This window comes from Chanodichthys erythropterus, chromosome 15 (genome assembly GCF_024489055.1).
Source record: "Chanodichthys erythropterus isolate Z2021 chromosome 15, ASM2448905v1, whole genome shotgun sequence".
Taxonomy (NCBI): domain Eukaryota; kingdom Metazoa; phylum Chordata; class Actinopteri; order Cypriniformes; family Xenocyprididae; genus Chanodichthys; species Chanodichthys erythropterus.
In genome coordinates, this window is record NC_090235.1 from 10,344,439 (window position 1) to 10,367,525 (window position 23,087).

General features: G+C 40.1%; 1 protein-coding gene across 1 annotated transcript; it reads left to right on the forward strand.

Annotated features, from left to right (window-relative positions):
- Nucleotides 1-523: 523 nt before the first annotated feature.
- Nucleotides 524-16,847, forward strand: LOC137002029 (C-type lectin domain family 4 member E-like). Its single transcript, XM_067361470.1, has 7 exons — nt 524-599; nt 7,478-7,609; nt 7,703-7,744; nt 7,863-7,934; nt 8,064-8,218; nt 16,467-16,576; nt 16,673-16,847. Exons 1-7 carry the CDS (start codon nt 524-526, stop codon nt 16,845-16,847), a joined length of 762 nt encoding a protein of 253 aa, XP_067217571.1.
- Nucleotides 16,848-23,087: the final 6,240 nt, after the last annotated feature.

Below are 23,087 nucleotides of genomic sequence, written 5' to 3' on the forward strand. Positions count from 1 at the left end.
TCTGGCTGGTAGACGTAGGTTGTAGCAGCAACTGTCAGAAAATAATCATAGGCTATCTTTGTTCACAAGACCAGGAAAACACCCAACTTTGAACCTCTCTCACTGTATGACATAGGACCACCGATTAAGAGCCACGATCACAGAATTCACCCCGATTGTTTCACAATGGCCATCTTTCATCTGTGACAGCCAAAAATAATAGTCCTGGCCTGAAGACATCTACATGGCAATATTCAGTTACAGTCAATGCATGTCGGCCACTGTTCACTGTTTTCTTAAGGCCAACGGGTGGCGGTGAGCCCGGGTGCGAGGGCCCTTTCTGCGAGGGCATCTTTAATTGTCATTGGATTTCTGCCATTTTGGATTTAGTTTTTTGCTAATGTGATTACTCATTTGATTTAATTTGCGGCTCTATTGCCCATGACTTCCTGTGCTATTTTTATATCTGTAGTGAGACAGATAAGTTTTTGTGACTTCCTTGAACTCAATCACTCAGAGGCAAGACGTCTGTCAGATTAATGAAATGGATTTAGTCTATGAAAATTCAGATTACATACGTTCAGTAACTTCATCCAGTGACAAATGCTTCCGATACAAAGGTTAGACAATTTATTACAGATTATCAATTTTGTTACACAATTTCTGTAATGATAATAATTTATTACCTATATATACAGTACAGTCCAAAAGTTTGGAACCACTAAGATTTTTAATGTTTTTAAAAGAAGTTTCGTCTGCTCACCAAGGCTACATTTATTTAATTAAAAATACAGTAAAAAAAACAGTAATATTGTGAAATATTATTACAATTTAAAATAACTGTGTACTATTTAAATATATTTGACAAAGTAATTTATTCCTGTGATGCAAAGCTGAATTTTCAGCATCGTTACTCCAGTCTTCAGTGTCACATGATCCTTCAAAAATCATTCTAATATGCTGATTTGCTGCTCAATAAACATTTATGATTATTTTCAATGTTGAAAACAGTTGTGTACTTTTTTTTCAGGATTCCTTGATGAATAGAAAGTTCAAAAGAACAGCTTTTATCTGAAATACAAAGCTTCTGTAGCATTATACACTACCGTTCAAAAGTTTGGGGTCAGTAAGAATTTTTATTTTTATTTTTTGGAAAATAAATTAAAGAAATTAATACTTTTATTCAGCAAGGATGCATTAAATCATCCTTAAATTACTTTGTGAAATATATTCAAATAGAAAACAGTTATTTTAAATGATAATAATAATATTTCACAATATTACAGTTTTTACTGTATTTTTAATTAAATAAATGTAGCCTTGGTGAGCAGACGAAACTTCTTTTAAAAACATTAAAAATCTTAGTGGTTCCAAACTTTTGGACTGGACTGTACTGTATATATATGTGTATATATATATATAATATATATATATATATATTAGGGCTGCACGATATATCGCATGCGATTGTCACGCGCATTTCGTCAGTAAAGCCGGTTCCCTGATTACCGCTAAATCGGCATCACCTGCTTTCAAATGGAGCGTCATTTAATAGACAGAGCCGTAGATCACTGATAAGCCACGCAATATCGCGTTCATATCGCAGATGTATTGCCTTCGATAATGAACGCGATATTGCGTGGTTTGTCAGTGAACTACGGCTCTGTCTGTTAAATGGCACTCCATTTGAAATCAGGTGATGCCGATTTAGCGGTAATCAGGGAACCGGCTTTACTGACGACATGCGCGTGACAATCTCATGCGATATATCGTGCAGCCCTAATATATATATAATTTTTTTTTTTCTGAATGTTTTTCCTTCAAAATTTCTTGTTCAAATACTATTTTAATTGTTAGTCTTCCATGTAATTGTAATTTTATTGCTTTGGCAATGCAAAATGTACATTCATACAACGAAGCAGGACAAATACTTTTACAGGTAAATTTTGAATTAATCAAATCAAGCGATCAAATCAATGACTGTCAGTTCTCATTTAATCATTCTGCATCCAAACTGCATACAAACATCAAAGTTCTGAGCATAAGAAACTTCTTTTATTAAAAGCTAATTCGGAGTAAAAAATACCAGACTTCCTTCCTTCAAGGAAGTCAAACTGATTCTCAACCATGATTTAAACTGTTTTGTTGTTGTTTTGCTGCACATTTCAATTCAGTTCAATTCACATTTATTTGTATATACTGTAGGGAAAACACACCCTAGGAAGTAAAATTAGCTCAAATGAAATAATGTATTAGGGTATTATGAAGAGTTGCTAGTTTACGACCGAGCAACTGAGTCGTCCAGCGTTCATTTGCTCGAGCCGTAAGCTCTTGTAGCGAATATAAATATCCAACAATTGTGAAAACACTGATTATAGCACAGTAACTTAAGATCGTCAGTTTAAGACATTAAATTTTAGAAGCACATAATACAAGACACTTTCTTTAAAAAAAATCTACAAGAGACTTTATTTATTATAACACAAACTAATCTAACACAAACACACACACATTCATACGCATTGCAGTAAGGAGTAAATGAGAGAGAAAGAGTTTTAAGAGAGAGATTGTGATATGATTAACAGAATTCCTAGCAATGCATTTCAAAGACCTGAACGAACCATGAATGAAATTTAAATGCACCAGTTCAGTTTTAATCTGGAGGTACTTGCTTGCATTGACTTTAAATGTGAATTTCCCTCATTGGCGTGTAGAAAAGGGTTTTCCAAGTCGATGATTCGTCTCTTCAGGTCCAGACAGTGATTAGGTCAAAACCAATCACGTTTGAGCTTGCTGGAAAATTGAAGTCTTTTTGTCGTGGCTGGAGTAAAAGCTGAAGCGGCAAAAGTCGTTGGTTGAACTTTGCGGCAAAACTTCCCACTGAGCAAATTACGTCCAGAAGACGTCTTTTTGAGGTCTTGTCTCAGGTTGAAAAGACGTCCACTGAGGGGCCAGAATGAAAGTTTTTATGACGTCTTTTTTTGACGTGTTCTGGACATCCGATATAGACGAACACGCAGAATCACCAAAGGAGAAAAATCACAATTTTTAAGCCACCATCGTGGAGATGAGTGTTTGCTTTAGTTGGGCTCTTGACCCTTAACTTCTTAATAATATTTTTTGTTTGGGCTGTTTTAACTGAGTCATAACAGCCAGACAAGCAAAGAGAAATGATCAGGTGTTGGTTACGTTTTCACATAATCATTATTTGACCTGAATCACTGAACTCATTTAGAGCCCAATCTCTGAGTTAGATTTACATTATTGATTACAGCAGCACTGTGATTCTACAGCAGAAGATCAGCTTTATCAATATAATCTGAAAGATTTCACATGATAAAAAAAAAAAAAATATTTCTATTAGGTGCACACAGACATCAAGAATCAACCTGTGAATCTCAATGACGGTGACAAGCAACATATTCTGATCAACAGATCAACTCTGAAAATTAGAAAACAAGCTACTAAAAAGTCACATAAAAACAGAAAAATTTAAATAGTGAGAATAAAGAAAATTACTAAGACAATTCAGCTCATAATTTATTCATGAAGCAATGCATGATGGGAGCCATGGGTGAATTTTGATTGGTGGCTCCCAGAATGCACTGCAACATGCTTTTTGATGGCCACCACTGTTGAGATTCACAGGATGATTCTTGATGTCTGTGTGTGCCTAAGAGGGAAATTTTTTTTTTTTTTTTTCAGCACACCTTTTCTGAAATCATGTGAATCTTATTGTAAAAGCTGATCTTCTGCTGTAGAATCACAGTGCTGCTGTAATCAGTAATGTAAATCTAACTCAGAGAGTGGACTCCAAATGAGTGATTCAGGTCAAATAATGATTATGTGAAAACATAATCAACACCTGATCATTTCTCTTTGCTTGTCTGGCTGTTATGACTCAGTTAACTGCCCAAACAAACTCTAACATTAATAAGGCAAGGGTCAAGAGCCCAACTAAAACAAACACTCATCTCCACGATGGTGGTTTAAAAATTGTGATTTTTCTCCTTTGGTGATTCTGCTTGTTCGTCTATATCGGATGTCCAGAAGACGTCAAAAAAAGACGTCATAAAAACTTTCATTCTGGCCCCTCAGTGGACGTCTTTTCAACCTGAGACAAGACCTCAAAAAGACGTCTTCTGGACGTAATTTGCTCAGTGGGTTAGAACACAAGACTTTCAGCGGCAAAGAAAATTAAGTAAAAGCAAAGAAAAGAAAAATGAGTGAAAGTTGAATGGCTTGAATGAGCTGCTTGTCTGTTCTTCTTGTTACTCCATAGTTCTTGGTTCTTGTCTTTTCTTGGTTCTTTCTAGAACTATGTTCTTTCTTGTCTTTTGTCTTTGTCTTGACTTGAACTAGTCTTCTCTTGCAGTTTGATTATTTAAACTTAGTTGTTTGTCACACCTCAGATGAGTTCTGGCCATCGCGTAAACGATTGGCCCTCTGGCTTGTCGATCACTGCCGTGACGTTCCTTGTGAGAGACGTGCGCGGATTGGCCCTCTGGCTTGTCAATCACTGCCGTGACGTTCCATGTGAGAGACGTGCGCGGATTGGCCCTCTGGCTTGTCAATCACTGCCGTGACGTTCCTTGTGAGAGACCGAGACGAGCGCGGCTGCGCTCTCCAGTAACTTTCCACACTCCACAGGCCATGTTTTTGTTAGGAGACAGGAATAACAACTGCAGATTATGAGTTACCTGCAGTGAGTCCGACATAATGAATCCAAAAAACATGACACAGCGAATGCCGGTGGTAAACACTCGTGTTCCAATACTCGTTCATTTGTCTGGTTCGTCCATGGTTCCTACAATACATATAATTTCAAAGCAGCTTTACAGAAAATGCATGTTTCTACATTATATCTGATATCAGAGGTGTGTCAAAGTAATGTCAATATGTCAGGAATGTTCAGTTCTAAGATCATGCAAATCATGCTAGCATCATGTATTCATTTAGGCAGAAACAATGAGCTCATTAAAGGTGTGGTTCATTATGATTTCACTTTTTTAACTTTAGTTAGTGTGTAATGTTGCTGTTAGAGCACAAACAACATCTGCAAAGTGCGCTCAAAGTTCAATGCAAGTGAGATATTTTCGTTTAAAGAATTCTCTGTTTAAGGACTACAACAAATGGCTGGTAGGGACTACAACTAGCTTCTTCCTGGGCTGGTGACATCACTAACCTTAAAATTTACATAAACCCCGCCCCCGAGAACACGCAACAAAGGGGGTGAGGCCATGGTTGTGTCTCAATCAGCTCCCTAGTTCAGTAGTCAGGGAACTAATCAGGTAGTCAGCCATTTTAAGGGCACTGAAACGTTTGCTCCCTAAAAAGTCCCACAATGCACTGTGAAAACCAGGGAGCATCAATGCTCACTACAGGGAGTGCAGAATTATTAGGCAAGTTGATTTTCTGATCATATTTTTTTTCCAAGCACATTTTACCAATTCCAATCCACATCAATCTTAATAACTACTATTAATATTGTTTTTAATCATTTATAAGTGACATATAATTGTTCATGAAGGCTGGAAATGAAAAATGCCCTATATTCAGGTGTGCAGAATTATTAGGCAGGTTTTCTTTTACAGATAAAATGAGCCAAAAAAGAGATTTAACTCAGACATAAAAGTCAAAAATTATTAAATACTCATGAGAAGGACGCAATACTAATGTAATACTAGAAATTGCAAAGTTAAAGCATGAACATTGGACAGTGAAATGCTCATTGGGTCAGCGGGGGTCATACAAAAACAGCTGGAGAAGAAAAGACACGTTAACTGCAAAATAATTAAGAATTAAGGTGAAGAATTAAGTGTGAAACCATCAGGAACCCTTTAGTCTCCAGTGCCACCATTTCCCAGTACTGAAACCTACCTGGAGTCTTCAGAAGTGTGAGGTGTCAGGATCTCAGAGACTTAGGTTAGGTGAAGAATCCTAAAAAATGACCCGCTCTTAATAAGAATCACAAGCTGAAGTGTTATAAAATACATGAAGACTGGGTTTTTATAGGCCTTATAGACAGACAGCTTGAGAGTGACTCCTGAAGGACCAGCACCACATCCTCTTGTACCACTGTTTGAAGAATTTATCTTCCAGAATCTGGCAGTAAGTTTTGGAAGATCATTTAGTCCATCTCTGCAAGATGGACATTTCAGGATAAGAGATGGACTAAAAGTGAACTCCCACACCTTACTGCCAGATTCTGTAAGATAAATTCTTCAAACAGTGGTACAAGAGGATGTGGTGCTGGTCCTTCAGGAGTCACTCTCAAGCTGTCTGTCTATAAGGCCTATAAAAACCCAGTCTTCATGTATTTTATAACACTTCAGCTTGTGATTCTTATTAAGAGCGGGTCATTTTTTAGGATTCTTCACCTAACCTAAGTCTCTGAGATCCTGACACCTCACACTTCTGAAGACTCCAGGTAGGTTTCAGTACTGGGAAATGGTGGCACTGGAGACTAAAGGGTTCCTGATGGTTTCACACTTAACTGTTCACCTTAATTCTTAATTCTTTTGCAGTTAACGTGTCTTTTCTTTTCCACCTGTTTTTGTATGACCCCGCTGACCCAATGAGCATTTCACTGTCCAATGGTCATGCTTTAACTTTGCAATTTCTAGTATTACATTAGTATTGCGGCCTTCTCATGAGTATTTAATAATTTTTGACTTTTCAGTCTGAGTTAAATCTCTTTTTTGGCTCATTTTATCTGTAAAAGAAAACCTGCCTAATAATTCTGCACACCTGAATATAGGGCATTCTTCATTTCCAGCCTTCATGAACAATTATATATCACTTATAAATGATTAAAAACAATATTAATAGTAGTTATTAAGATTGATGTGGATTGGAATTGGTAATATGTGCTTGGAAAAAAAATATGATCAGAAAATCAACTTGCCTAATAATTCTGCACTCCCTGTATATGCTCACTTTTAAGGATTAGTTCACTTCTAAATAAAATTTTCCTAATAATTTACTCACCCCCATGTCATCCAAGATGTTCATGTCTTTCTTTTATCAGTCGAAAAGAAATTAAGGTTTTTGATGAAAACATTCCAGGATTATTCTCCTTATAGTGGACTTCAGTAGACTTCAAACAGTTGAAGGTCAAAATTACAGTTTCATTGCAGCTTCAAAGGGCTTTAAATGATACCAGACGAGGAATAAGGGTCTTATCTAGTGAAACGATCAGTCATTTTCTAAAAAAAATACAACTGTATATGCTTTATAAACACAAATGATCGCCTTTCAAATGCTTCCACCATTCCGCTTCTGTATTCTTCAAAAAGCTTACGCTAGGACATACACACTTAAATTAATATTTAATGTGCATTTATTTAAATATTTGTCAAGTTCTTATGTTTTACACAGCATTATGTACATTTTCCCTTATTTATACATATGTATATCTACTGTATTTTCTTCTTTTTTTTAGATGTTTGACTTGAATACATAATTATTAGAAACTTACCCTGACTTCTAATCACAGATCAAAAGACCCTCAAGAAAAAAGCTGCTCTACATAAATGGGCTAAAGTTCTTCTGATGGTTCTCAGTGTCGGTATCGTCTTTGCTCTCGGAGGTGTCTGTACACTGGCGGTGCTTCTAACACATTCAACACGTAACTATTTTACTTCTAAACTTATCTTTCATGTCTAAATTTAAGCATGTGATATTCTGTTTATTTGTCATCTGTTGCTTTTTTTAAATTCAGATTTCAATATGTCTGTTTCTGATCAGGACCACAATGCCATAGGTGAGGGAAGTACAGCAACCAGAAAATTTCACTTCTGATTTGTGCAGAGAACAAAAATAGCTTAAATGTCTAGGCTACCACCAAAATCTGATGCTGTGCTTCTGTGATTTGGATACAGATTACAAACAGCAGTTTGATGAGCTTCACAACCAGCTTGAGGAGACACTTAGAAAGCTGAACAGATTAAATCGTACGTCTTATGATTTCAGCCTTTTGCAAAGTTTAAAATACATTCTACACACATACTGTAAATAAGCACAATTACTAAAATAAAGATAAAATGAGTCTGAAAAAATTGTCACTACCTCTTTCTCAAAAGACAGCACAGGTTGTGCACTTTGTTCCATCCACTGGATTCATTTTGGGGGAAAGTGTTACTTCTTCTCTACGGTCATGATGAACTGGACACAGAGTCGAGATCACTGTGTGACTCTAGGAGGACATCTAGTGATCATAAACAGCCAAGCAGAGCAGGTGTGATCTGCAGTTCAACACTTTGTATACTCCTATAAATAAATGTTCTTTATTGACGTGCATTGTTCAGTGAAGAACCTTTAAAGGAGCTAAAATTCAGAAACCCTTGTTAGCGAATTAAAATTACACTGTTATGACAGTTTTCTTTATAGGCCTGAATTAAGACTTCTTTATGACCACTGATGACATTTTTAGCAATCATAATATTAAGCTGGAGAAAAAAGAGACTGTCTTCCAAAAAAAAAACGACCCTATAGGTCGTTTAAGTTCCAAATTACGACCTATATTTACGTGTTGAAGTCATGCGCCCTCTAGTGGGCGTAAAAATAATTACAGTGTCGTGTTATGTCTGTCGTCATGAAATGACGTATGACTGTCATTACCAATCAAAATGCGTGTTCATTTAAATGCAATGTGTGGACTTTTTACACCATTTCTCCTATTTCAATTTACCAAAATTACATTTTATTAATGACTACACCCACCCAATCCCTAAACCTAACCTTAGTGATTTATAGTGCATTTACACTTTATGATCATGTGTTACCTGGGATCGAACCCCCAATCGCATGCTCACATGATTGCATATTGTTATTGCAATGCTCTACCAGTTGAGCTACGCAAAACCCGAAATCCAATGCAGATAAAAGGGAACAATGCATTAAAATGAAAGCAAATGCTTCTATGGGTCGTATTTCATGAATTAAAATGAAAGTGTCCTGTTGTCGATAGGGACGCCACTTTAGTAAAAGCTCCTGTGAGTCGTATTTCAGGGAAGTGACAAACGACCTATATGGTCGTATTGATTGGAGAACATGTTGATATTTCTGAATGAAACTGAATGAAGCTAAAGCAGAAGTTAAAAGCAGAAAAGTAGAGAAGTATTGGAAATTAATTTGTTTGGTTGTGGTCAGTGATGGGAATAATGGCGTTATAAATAAACGGCGTTACTAACGTCGTTACTTTTTTCAGTAACGAGCATAGGCGTAATTTGCGGGTGGGACGGGTGGGACATGTCCCCACCACTTTTTGAAATGGTCGATATTGTCCCCACCACTTTTTGAAACATATCGCGGCATCTCGCGGATATCTAATACAAAAGAAACACCTCTAGTTGATTATCAATTTGTGTTAATAATAGTCGATCTGGCGCTGGGATGTGTTGTTTTTGAAATCATGTTGAGTGCTCGTTGTCGCTGTTATCAGAGGCGCAACAGTGTTTTCTTGGCGCTCGTGCACACTGTGCAGTGTTCACATGGACGAGCCCTTCAATCTATCGCTTAACTGTTGCAGAGACTTTCTATTCGTTACGTTGAATCACAAAACAAAATATACATATACGTGTCCCTGCTCTTGATATACAATCACTGACGAACATCTTTGGTTTTAATGAGAGAAAAAAATAAATCATACATGGTTGGATTCGAACCCAGAATCTCTTGCATGCTAAACGAAAATGTTGCCTCCAATCCATCAGGACAATCTATTTTCAACAGCGGATCCACGTAATTATTAACTAATGTACATACTTTCGAGACATATTGTATTATAGCAGATGTAAGGAAGAAACTATCATATTAATTTTAATATCATATTATTATATTAATAATACTATTACAATACCCCCCTCCCCCACATACACATTCCTGTCCCACCCACTTTTTAAAACAAAGTTACGCCACTGGTAACGAGTAATCAAACGAATTACTTTTTCTCCCGTTACAATGCCGTTACCGTTACTGGCAAAAAATGCCACGTTAATATAATTGAGCTCACAGAAGCGGTTTTCATCCGAGTAAGCTCTCTCTCAGCCATAGGAACTGCAAAGTTTTTTCTCTGGTGTGTGCTGCGGTTAGCCATACACAAATATAATTTTAAAGTGATAATAATAAACAATGCTCTGTGTGTGTGTTTCTGTGAGCATGCGAGCGGAACGCGAGCTCAAGCCAGAATACCCTTTGTGACATGCAGGATACCTAGGCCTATATGTGAAATAAGTTTTTCTAGTCGACTAGTAGTTATTAATTTAAGCGGATAGTTGACTAATCACATTTATATTAATTTAATTTCTTAAATACTGGAGCGAATAAACCATAATAATGAGCGTTTATGTAATATAGGCTATATAGAACTTAAGCGCACGCATAAAGCTTGCCATAAAAACACGGCAAAAGTAATAATTATGAATGTGACCAAAACAGCAAGGAGACATTTTAATTGTTTATTAATAAAGTAATGTTTTCTGAATCAGTGTCGGCTGCGAAGATGAGGTTGACATTGCTGACTCTCATCATCTCCGCATATACTGGACGTGCCTAGAGAGAGAATGTACATTTCTTTCGGTTTAGTCTACATAATCAGAGTAGCCTATTTCTTTTCGTTTTTAGATATTTCAAGCTTTCTGTAGAACTATTTCTCATGCCTGCGAGGCAAGCAGCCTATACGCTGAGTTTCGGTTAATTTAGCCTATAAGATGCGCTCTTGGTTTAGTTTTCTCTTAGAAGTGTGACTTCTGCTATTTCTTGAAAACGTACTCAGTTACGTTCGTAACCTCGGTTCCCTGAGATACGGAAACGAGTACTGCGTATGGGAAAAGCTCCTTTTTCCTCCTTGCTGAAGCCTTTTTCAATAGCGCAGTGAAACTGCACGTCTATTGGCTCAAACAGGGAACGACAAAACATATCATGGGCGCGAGAGGGCCCAGAGGACACGTGAGGGGCCAAGGCCGTCGAACCCTAGGTACACAGGAGCAGGGAGACCCCTGAGGAGGTGTGACGACGGGGCTCGAAGAGGCCATCGTATCATACCGAGAGGACCCGAGCATGTAAGGCCGGGATGTCCAAGTTGTAAAACCTGACAAAAGTGGACGGCGAGGACCTACGCGAGAGGCGTTGCTTTGAGACCGGAGACCCCTTGGTGCAGCCTCCAAAGCAGACGAAGAGTTTGTCCGATTGCCTGAATGGTTCGGAACGCTCAATATAGACCCTCAATGCCCTAACGGGGCAGAGCAATTGCACCTCTCACTCATCCAAAGAAGGAGGTAGCGCCGAGAGGGAAATGATCTGTGCTCTGAACGGGGTCGAGAGCACCTTGGGGATATAGCCATGTCTGGGCTTCAGAACGACCTTAGAGTCGTTGGGCCCGAATTCAAGGCATGCAGGGCTCACAGAGAGAGCCTGCAGGTCGCCAACATGCTTAACCGATGCCAGGTTTTGAGCGTTAAGGGCCGGAGATCAGCTGACCGTAGCGGCTCAAAGGGTGGACCCTTGAGGGCTGCAAGGACAGTGGAGAGGTCCCAAGAGGGAACGGTAAGTGGTCTAGGGGGTTAAGACGCCTAGCACCTCTTAGGAAACGGACAATGAAGCCGTTTCTTCCCACCGTCTGGCCAGCGATAGGGGCGTGAAACGCTCCAATGGCTGCAATGTAGACCTTGAGCGTGGAAGGGGTCAGACCTCTGTCCAGCCGTTCTTGGAGGAAAGACAATATCTGAGATATGTCACTCTCCACAGGGTCGACGCTGCGCGTTGAGCACCAGTCAGCAAAGACCGACCATTTTTGAGCATAGAGACGCCTGGTAGACGGAGCTCTAGCTTGAGAAATGCTGTGCAGAATGTTCCCGGGGAGATTTATCGGCTCCCATCGAGGGACCACAGGTGCAGAGCCCATAGCCCGGGCTGGGGGTGCCAGATCGTCATTTTTGCCTGAGAGAGGAGGTCTCGTCTCAAGGGGATTGGCCATGGGGCTCTCGTGGAGAGCCTGAACAGCTCCGAGGACCAGATTTGGGTCCTCCAGAGTGGGGCCACCAGGAGGACTCTGTGTTTGACTTCCCTGATCCGTTCGATGACGTAAGGAATCATCGCGATCGGGGGAAAGGCATATAGGAGGAGCCTGGGCCAGTCAGGGGCCAGCGCATCCTTTTCCTTTGAAAAGAAGGTTGGGCAGTGAGAAGTGTCTTCTGAGGCGAAGAGGTCTACCTCTGCCTTCCCGAAGATTTCCCATATTTTTTGAACCGTCTGGGGATGGAGCATCCACTCGTCCGAGGGGACATTGCTCCGTGACAGCATGTCTGCCCCCAAGTTCGATTTTCCAGGTATGTGGGTCACTCTGAGCGACCGTAGCCTGGGCGCTGCCCATTCGAGGAGGCGCTTTGTCAGGGCACAAAGGCGGCTGGACGACAGGCCTCCCTGGTGATTTATATACGACACGACCATCATGCTGTCCCATTGGACCAAGACATTGTGTCCTTTCAGGAACCTCTGGAACGCGGCCAGGGCACATTCTACTGTCAGCATCTCGAGGCAGTTGATGTGCAGATGGCTCTGCTCGTGGGATCACGAGCCGAATGCTGGTCTGCCCTCGAAAATGGCTCCCCAACTCGTGTTGGAGGCGTCCGTCGAGAGCACCCTCCTTCTTGACACCGCTTGAAGGGGATCTCCACGCTTGAACCAGCTGGGGTCTGACCAAGGTCTCAGAGCTGTGACACTGGCCTGATTGACCCTGACTAAGAAGCGGCCATGCCGCCAAGCGTGCAGTGGAACCCTGAGTTTCAGCCAGTATTGCAGAGGCCGCATTCGGAGGAGGCCGAGCTGCAGTACCAGGGAGGCGGAAGCCATCAGACCCAGCATCCTCTGGAAGGACTTCAGAGGGTAACGGACATTGTTCCTGATCGATGCCGAGAGCTTCTGAATCGAGACCACAGCCCTCGTATGGACTGAGTCGAAGACTGCGCCCAGGAACGTGATACGTTGGCTGGGGAGCAGCGAGCTCTTGGCAAAATTGAGTCCCAGGCACTGAAGGTGGCTGAGGAGCACGGATCTGTGGTGTTCTAACTCGGTACGAGACTGGGCCAGTATGAGCCAGTCGTCAAGGTAATTCAAAACTCGGATCACCATCTCTCTCAGAGGGATTTGCTCTCTTTTTGGGAATTTAAAAATATTGGGTTCGCCATCAAAACGGCGGTTTGTGTGGGCGCAACATCCGTGGGCCCAGGGCACGTCACCCATTGATTCCCAACACCTGGAACTAAGCGAGGTGGCGGGGAATGCATGCGAGAGAGCTTTTGGGGTGGTCCGGCCGTGGCAAGACTTTACCCCATCCTCTTTCTTCCTTGTAGATCAGGAAGATGCCGGAGGCATCGGGTCCAGCACTATCCTAGGCCGGGGACCCTGGCGTCTCAGGAGCGTGGAGCGCTTCGCAGGGCGGGCTCGCTGGCGCTGCTTCTTAGGTGACGCTGCTTGAGATGCGGAAGGGGCGGGTTTGCTCTGAAGCTGGGTCGGCGCAGGTTTGGACCGACTTGCAGCGGATGAAGAGCTGGAGCGCTTCGGCAGAAAATGTCGCATTGCTTGGGACGAAGAGACCTGAGGGTGAGACAGGGGCGTCCAGGAAGGCCATCTTGTCTGCATCCTTAATCTCTGTGAGGTTAAGCCAGAGATGGTGCTCCAACACAACCAAATTGGCCATGGACCTTCCTATGGCCTGGGCAGTGGTCTTTGTGGTGCGCAGGGCCAGGTCAGTGGCGCTGCGTAGGTCACGGAAGGCCGGCACGTCAATTCCAGACTCATCCAGGGTACGGAGAAGTTTGGCCTGGAAGACCTGAAGGATGGCCATCGTGTGTAGCGCTGATGCAGCTTGCCCTGCTGAGGAGTACGCTCGGCCGGCAATGGCTGAGGTCGTACGGCAGGGCTTGGAGGGAAGGGCCCTCTTGCTTTTCCAGCCCACGGCCGCGGGCGGGCAGAGGTGAGTGGCCACGGCTTTGTCCAGCGGCGGCATCTGCTCGTAGCCCTTCTCACGTGAGCCGTCAACCGAGGTGAGAGCCGCGGGTGAAGAAGTGCGAAGGCGGGCGGAGAAGGGAGCACGCCATGACTTCGTCAGCTCCGCGTGGACCTCAGGGAAGAAGGGTGCAGATCGCTGGCGAGGGGTCTGGCGGGGCCCCGGTTGAAACCACTCATCCAGCATACTGCGAGTCGGCTCTTCAGGTGCAGCCCATTCCAGGTCGAGCTCCTCGACGGCCTTGGAGAGGATGGGGAGTAATTCGTCGTCCGTTCCTGGCCTGGAGTCAATGGGCTCTAGTGACGGCAGGGGGGCGGGCTCCTCCTCGCCGACCCACTCCTCCGGTTCAGATGCTGCGAGCGACATGGAGTCGTTAAGCTGCTCATCCTCCGAGCCGCCGAAGGAGACGAGGTCACTCGCTTCCGCTGAGGGATGCTGCTCCGGGCGTGCGAAGAGGACGGGGACGGCTCTCTTGCGGGAGAGGGAGAGGTATGCGGGCGCTGGGCCGGCGTAAGCTCCCCCAACTCCGGGTGCTGAGCTCCTCTGCCTCGCTGTCTCTTCCTGGCCGGCACGCGGGAGGAAGAAGACGGGAAGGCGCGGGAGGGGGAGCCGCTTTCAGTGAAGAAAGCGATCCTAGCGCGGAGAGAAGCGAGCATGTGCGGGCATGAAGTCTCGGTGAGCGCGGCTTCCGCGTGGGGCTTGCCCAGACATCCGACGCACTCACCATGGCCGTCATCGTCCTGCAGAGGGGCTCTGCAGGTGCCACAAGCGTGACGCGGCATTTTAAACAACGCTGCCGCCGTTAAAACGGCGCTTGGGTGGGCTCTTTTAGAGCGGTATAGACCGTTGAAGAAGCTCATAGCAGCGGCGGTAGAATCCGTTTGAAGCTCGCGGCGGGCGGTCGAGAGCGGCGCTCTGGGCGGCAGTCTGCTGCGACGCCGGCGGGAGCAGCTGTCCTCTGCGAAGCCTCTTATACGGCGGAGAGAGAGCTCGTTCCAGCGGCGAAGGCGATCAGCAGGAAATCCAGCGAAGCGTAGTCGTCGCTGAAGGAGAGAGAACTGAATCCCATGGCGAAACGCTGGCTTATATAGCCATAGGCCACGCCCATTTTGGCGGGCTTGTTGGCGCGCTGTTTCGCAATAGGCTCGCGCGACTACGCCGTGCCATTATTGGTTCAAAGAGTTTCATTCCTTTGAGCCAATAGACGTGCAGTTTCACTGCGCTATTGAAATAGGCTTCAGCAAGGAGGAAAAAGGATCTTTTCCCATACGCAGTATGAGTGAGAGTATCGAAAGGGAACTGCTTTATGTTGACCTTAAATAGTATACAATTCTCTGCTCTGAACCTTGTGTCTTGTGGTGTTCCTCAGGGATCCATTTTAGCTCCCATTCAATTTACATTGTATATGCTCCCATTAGGGTCGATCTTTAGGAAACATGGGTTGTCATTCCATTGCTATGCGGACGACACTCATGTTTATTTACCCCTAAAACCTAATAATAATGGCCTGGAAACACTTAGGGCCTGCCTATCTGACATGAAAGCTTGGTTATCTTTAAATTTTCTCAATTTGAATGAAAATAAAACTGAAGTGATAGTTTTGGGTTCATCTAACTCTCCTAGTCAAATAACGCTAGGTATTTTAACACTTTCTGCAAAGCCGAAGAACTTGGGATTTGTTTTTGATGATGGTCTAAAATTTGACAAGCAGATAAATTTAGTAGTCAAATCCTGTTTTCTTCAGCTTCGTATTTTATCTAAAGTAAAACCTGTCTTATCTTTTAAAAATTTTGAATGAATAATTCATGTATTTATATCATCAAGGCTAGACTATTGCAATTCACTGTATTACGGTATTAGCCAAACAGCTTTATCCCGGTTACAGATTGTACAAAATGCGGCAGCAAGACTTTTGACAAGCACTAAAAAACGGGACCATATTACTCCAGTGCTACAGTCTTTGCACTGGTTGCCTGTACGATACCGTATTGATTTTAAAATTCTTCTTTTAGTATTTAAATCTTTAAATGGTTTGGTCCCTCCTTACCTTTCAGATTTACTGACAGAACATCATCCAGTTGTGTCACTCCGGTCTAATCAGAGATTGTTACGTATTCCGAAAACAAAGCTGAAAAGTAGAGGTGACCGCACCTTTTCAGTAGCTGCTCCCAGATTGTGGAATGCGTTACCGTTCAGTATTAGATTTGCTCCTTCCATATCTGTTTTTAAATCTAGGTTAAAAACATACCTTTTTGAACTAGCATATGGATAAGGATGAAATTTATTGTGTGTTTTGTTTTTATGGTTTTTCTTATTTATATGGTGATATATATACATTTTTTTTCTTTTTTTTATTGTCGTTTGCATTGATGTTATGCGCACTGCTCAACTGGTGTTGTGTGTAGTAGTTCTATAGAAATAAAATTGCATTGACATTGACATTACATCTGATCTCACTATGAACTTTTCTCTTCATCAGGATTTTCTTACCTCTAAAGTTAAAGTGACTCACTGGATTGGTCTGAATGATTTGGACACTGAGGGACACTGGTTTTGGGTGAACAACCAGCCACTTAATGATTCAGTAGAGTAAGAGCTTCTATAATGATTAAAATACAACCTTTGCATGGAAAAACAACCAATACTTGAAGCTACTCAGATGTGTTTTGTTTTTTGGTTCTTCAGATTCTGGATAAAGCGAGAGAATGGAGTCAGAGAACCTGACAACTGGACTAAAGGCCATCCGGCCGGTGAAGACTGTGCTAGTCTGGGACATCCAGCGGGAGAGACGGATTTCTGGACAGATGCTTTCTGTTTTCAAGTGAAAAGATTTGTGTGTGAAGCTGCTGGAGCAGTTTAATTCAATCAATTTTCATTACTTTGAATAGAAATAAATGCATAGAACCAGTTCATTTGTAATGCGATGATATATCAATAATACTGAAAACATATTTGTCGAGTTGTCAGACATGATTAACTATATATTACTGTCCATTTAAAATGAAGAGACAACTTGTGCCCCTATTATGCTTTTTCAGACATTAATGCAGTGTGTATATAGCTGTGTGTGAATGTAAAAGGTCTGCAAAGTGCATGATAAATAACGTTTTCTGCTCTACAAAAGCAAATTCTCTTTATATACACTTCCAACAGCGATACAACAGCAACACTGTAAGAAGAACACTGTAAAATGTACGGTAACTTGCTGGCAGCAATTAGCAAGTAAGTTGCTGTGTTCTATTCCACAGTATGCTTACTGTAAATATAATCACAGTAACTATTTTGTTACTGTTTACTATTATACAGTATAATTTTACTGTAATAATAAACACAGTAACAAAATAGTACCTGTAAATCACAGTAACTATTTTTTTACTGCATTGATTATTACAGTAAAATTACTTTATAATAGTAAAAACGGTAACAAAATAGTTACTGTGATTATGTCATGATCACCGTCTGCTCCTGTCAGTTCCCGGACTACACTTCCCACAATCCTCTCTACCTATCACATGCACTCATCACACCAATCACCTGTTGCCACATCCACACTGATCACCTCACCCAGCTGCTGCTCATTATCAGGACTATAAAGGACTTCCACTCACACCACCTCACCGCGAAGTATTGTTAACTGTTGTTGCAATTTCCGAGCGTTTATTCCCTGTTTGCCTGTCTGTTCTCGACCTTGTCTGTTCCTGTTTTTGATCCGTTGCTGCCTGTCCTGATCATTGCCTTGTATACTGTTCTGTGAGTGATATTTGCCTGCCTTTTGACCTACCGCCTGTAACCTGACTATGACCCTGCCTGTCCTTTGCTGCTCCTGTTTGCTCCTGATTTACCCTGCCTGTACGACCACGCTTATTTTTGTAATAAAAGCTTGCAAATGGATCTCCGCCTCAGTCCCGCTTCGTTACAGATTACATTTACAGTATGCATACTGTGGAATAGAACACAGCAACTTACTTGCTAATTGATGCCAGCAAGTTACCGTACATTTCACAGTGTTCTATTATTACTGCTGTATTTTTTTAATTTTTTTGTCAAAGCAATATAAGATTACTGTAAACTGCTTTAATTGTGTACTGTAAAATGAAGACATGATTTTTGTCACAAAATTACATTTATTTTAAACATTTTAAATGTGAAAATACATAGGCATAAAATATTTTACATTATATACACATTTATGGGCTATACATTTTTATTATTTGGTATACAACACTCCTAAACATACAAAATCCATCATCTTTGTTGAAGTTGAATTAAAATGTCCAGATACAATTGGTAATAAATAAAACAGAAAGTATTGTTTTCTAAGCATTCATCATAAAAGTCTGTCCTTGAATGTTTCCTCATCTTTGTGACTTTCCTAACGATGCATTGTAACAATTATACTATATTATTGTCACACAATGGGTGTATGTGCTGGCAGACAGAAAATACTATTGCAGCATTGAATATAAATCCAATACAAAGTTTAATAAATTCCCAAGGCAAGACAATCCACTAAACAGGCAGAGTGACGCACCTTAAAATAATCATAACACCAAACAGAGAATGGAGACAAGGCACAACTTAACTAGTTAATACAACGAGACTAATTAATCTAACACAGCTGAAACCAAATGAACTAATGACAGTTACTATAGAAACAAATGAAAAGCATGTTGCTATATGGTCATGTAGATTATTTTACACTAAACTTGTGGCCTTGAGAACATATGAACTTGAGGTCATGACAACACATCGATTGGCCACAACAGAACAATCTACATAGATCATAATATCGATTTTATATCAATTAAGTTCCATATCGATCAAGTTCCCGAACAAAACTCATTGAACCAGTCTCCATAATGCTCATTTCTCTTCTCTATAAAGCATGACTCAACATATTGTATACATAGTTAGTACGTATCTGAAATGACTGTCATGGTTTCTTTGATGCAGCCTAACCCTGTAAAGCCCACTGTTGCAAAATTACAACATCACTTACAACGATTTTTAAAAAAGGCTTGCAAATGTTTTTTTCTCTCAAGACCACATTTACATAGTTAATGGGTTCTATTGTTTGTCCTCACAATGCTACAGTCATCTGGCCATGAAGTTACTCTACCTGCAGACTTCACGTCAAGCTCATCTCCTTTTTTTACATGACTGGATATGTCAAGATTCAAGTAAGTAAATTTCCTTACATATTTTTTTTTGGTGTTTATTACAATGTCTAGAACACAGATATATTTAGTTATTTTGGAAAACATTAATCAAATTTGATTTAGAGCTTGTTAAGTCCATGTTGTAATTCTACAACGTTTGGCCAGAGTGGTAGTCAAAATAGCCTGTGCTCCTACATGTTACATAAGGACACTGCACTTCTCACATTGTCACAAACTGAAATTTAAACCGTTAGATTCATTGTAACTAAGTTCTAAATGTGCTTTTCTGTTAAATTTGTACTTAGTTTAGTTTAGACCATAATTAAACACAGGAATAAACTGTATGTGGGATTTAAAACTTCATCATCCAGAGCAGTGAAACTCACTGTATCTTTGTAGTTTATTTGTTTTTTAACTTCTTAATGATCCTGAGATTTTTTTTGAGTGTTGGCCAAGTAGCAGTTTATAGCATTAGGAGCTCTGAATGATTTTGGGGGGATGCCTTTTGCATTCTTCAGGGACAGGTGTGAATGGTCTTGAACATGAACCTGTTAATGTTCTGGGGGGATGCATGTGTTCTTTTAGTATGATAAGTAGAGAGCATAATAGGCCATCCAGACAGTATTGTTTGAATGTAGTAGTGGAATTTTGATTAGCATTTGCATTGAAATTATAATACTTTGATGGATAATATACTTAGATCTCTACCCTCGACACATGGTCTACCACCCTGTATTCTTTCAGTTTATACTACAATATAAGACCCATTTGTATTATTCACTTATTAATTATTTTTTACTTTTTCCATTTCAGAATGCCAAGATGTCATCGGAATACCCTCCACTGGATGTACGCAACGACATGATTTCACATTTCCCAGTAAAGACGAAGAGAGGACACTGCAGATGCTGCAATAATGGATACACAAATACACTGTAGCAAGTGTAATGTTCGCCAGTGCTTCTCAGATGAAAATAACTTAGGGACAGTCTTAGGGACTATCACTGTAAAACACAGACTTCATTCAAACCACATTGAAAGTGATAGAAGAAAAAGTGTTTTAAATATATAATTTTTTTCAATATTTTTATTAATAAATGCTTATTCATAAAAAAATATGATTGTTGTGTGATTATTACCCATGATATATACTGTTATGGGGCTACCCTGCAAATTAATGCCTAAATGCTCTTTATCTGTTCAGACAAAGTGAGCAGAAATACAGAAATTCTGCTCCTATCTAGGCCCAATGTTGCAAATATTACAACGTTTCCCTAAAAACTTACTAAAAAGTAAATTTTTAAAAAAATCTTTTTCTACATCAGAGGCCTAAAACAATATCTGAGAGGTCAAAAAAAATTGCTCTTTTTTTTCCTATATTTGGGTTTTACAGGGCTAAAAGAAAAGGGTTAAATGGTAAATGAAGGGTCCTGTGACAGTTAAAAACAAACACAATGACAATACAATAGCATATTATGCTTCCACAAGGCAGGAATTCACTTAAAAAAGCTAGCATCTATTCTATAGCTGCTGTATTTTGCCTGGCAAAGAAGCTCAGAAAAACATGATCCTTTGAAAAATGTTTTGCTGTTTAAAATCCTTACCTGTTGCTGCGTTTTACTTCACCCCACTTCAGTATTTGATTAGTATTTACAGTACATGATGTTTGTAATGATAGCTTACTAGTGCCGCTCTCTGCATCTCTCTCCTGTCACACTTCTAAACACAAATAAATTTACATGAGGACACCTTGGTAAATTAACCTAACATTGCAAAATATGAGATAAGTTACCTTGTTGAAGTCAAATCCTAAAGAAATTGTGGAATCTCTTCCATAATAAATGTATTTTTTGTGATTCACAGTAAAAAATATATTTACTGTAGAATTTACCCACCATTAAAATTTAACCATGATGCTTTGCAGATTTACAGCAACATGCTGTATACAGGTTCTACAGTAAGGATTTGTTCATTTTACAGTAATAATGCTGTGGAAAACTACAGAAATTTGTTACAGTGTAATGAAAAAATCAGCTTTGCATCACAGGAATAAATTACATAAAAAAAAAAAAATATATATATATATATATATATATATATATATATATATATTTTTTTTTTTTAAAGTTGTTTTATATTGTAATAATATTTCACAATATTACTGTTTTTAATGTATATTTGATCAAACAAACAAAGAGACTTCTTTCAAACACAATAACTGTAGTGACAAGTATCATTTTGCATGATTTGGAAGTGTTTATTTGTTTGGTTTTACTTTACATAGCCGTCAAAGAAATAACACAGACAGTTTATAACATAAATTTGTACTCATAAGAATTTACTCCATAAAAGCAGGTTCAAACTAAAGCTGGAAACAAATTTGTTCACCTTGTTCAGTATATGAACAGTAGTATGGATTTCACTTATTTAATGTCTGAACAGTCATTGATGAACAGTGTGTATTCTTTGTTATATTTTTTCTTGAGAAACTCCTGTAATTTCTCCAGTGTTTTTGTACTGATAGTCTTATCTTTATCTTTGCGCTCATCTTTGTTTTCAGCCCAGTGAGCTTGAGACTGCCATTTCCCGCTCACACTGTTATAGCAGCAGAACGCTGTCCACATGTGTGAGGGAACGTTTACTCTCTTATTTAAGGGTGCACTTCCGCCCGGCACAGCTCCTGTCAACACGTACGCCAAGGTGTTCACAGCATTGTCTTTGTCACGGCAGTGAGAATCCATGTAAGCTCTAACATTTTCCTCCATTTTGAGCCAGCTACTACTGTTAAATGTCTCATCCTGCGGCACAGTATTGGTCAGTGTGAATGTAGATTCAGCAGTGTCTTCATCAGCTGCATGAGCGTTGGGAAATAAGTGACCACGATTCAACACTCTCTGTGTCCAGTAGTCTCCTGGGGAAGCCTGATTGACACATGGTTCACGTATTTCATCACCTAAAGTTTCAAGCTGCAGAACAGATAATGAAGAAAGAGAACGATAGTCAATAGATTGCTCAAAGAACTTGAGGAAATCTGAAACTACATTATTGACTGTAGAATGTAAAACCAGACAAATAAATGAATTAACAAAAATATATAACAAACGTCACCTGTGGCTCAATCATCCATGGGAGATGTGGTCTCCCTGTAGCACTCCCAGTATATTTGTAAGCAGAGAAAACTGGGATCTTATTTGCTGTGTTGTAGAAATTTGCAAATCTGTAAGTGTTCTTATATTTTTGACAGATTATCTTGTACTGATTGTTATCCTGTGAGACTGAATTCTCCAGAATGCCTTTAATCATTGTTGGTTGTCCTTTTAAAAAAACTCACTGCATGTGCTGAATGAATCTACAACTTTAGTCATGATGAACGGAAAACCAAACAGCATAAATTCAGAAAGCATGAGAGAAGTTAGTTTCACAAAATCACAAATGCACAATTCAAATATGTGTGATCATGTGTTGTCAGTGTTACTGTAGTTGCAGAAAGTTTAAATGTTACCTAATATCAATGTTATATTATTAATGTTTTTATCTGTTTTAAAACAGTAATTTGTTTTTGAAAAGATGGATTTATTCTTCATTGATTATAAATTGTAAAGTGATTCTTACAAAAATGCAATAGAACAAAAGTTCTTGCAAATGGCTGAAACCACTTGAAAATATAAAAACACTGCTGAAAATATTTAGAAATTCAAAATAGGATTTAATGCTCTGGGCTCATAAGGAATGGCTTCAATGATCCGGATTATAAAACTGAATTCACTGTGCTTAGAACACATATTTTCATAAACATTACTCAATTACATATTTTTTTAGCATTTTAAAAAAGGAATTTTATGGAGAGCTTTACACCACTGCACTTTTATAGGCTTAGATATAGTACCTATTATTTCTTATATAACTCCCTTCTTATTTTGTTCCCTTGTCATTATATCAAT

Coding starts and splice junctions, on each gene's coding strand:
- LOC137002029 (XM_067361470.1), top strand. CDS start 524: ATGGATTTAGTCTATGAAAATTCAGATTACATACGTTCAGTAACTTCA. Junction 7,610..7,702: donor GCTTCTAACACATTCAACAC/GTAACTATTTTA, acceptor TTTTAAATTCAG/ATTTCAATATGTCTGTTTCT. Junction 7,935..8,063: donor AAAGCTGAACAGATTAAATC/GTACGTCTTATG, acceptor CTTTCTCAAAAG/ACAGCACAGGTTGTGCACTT.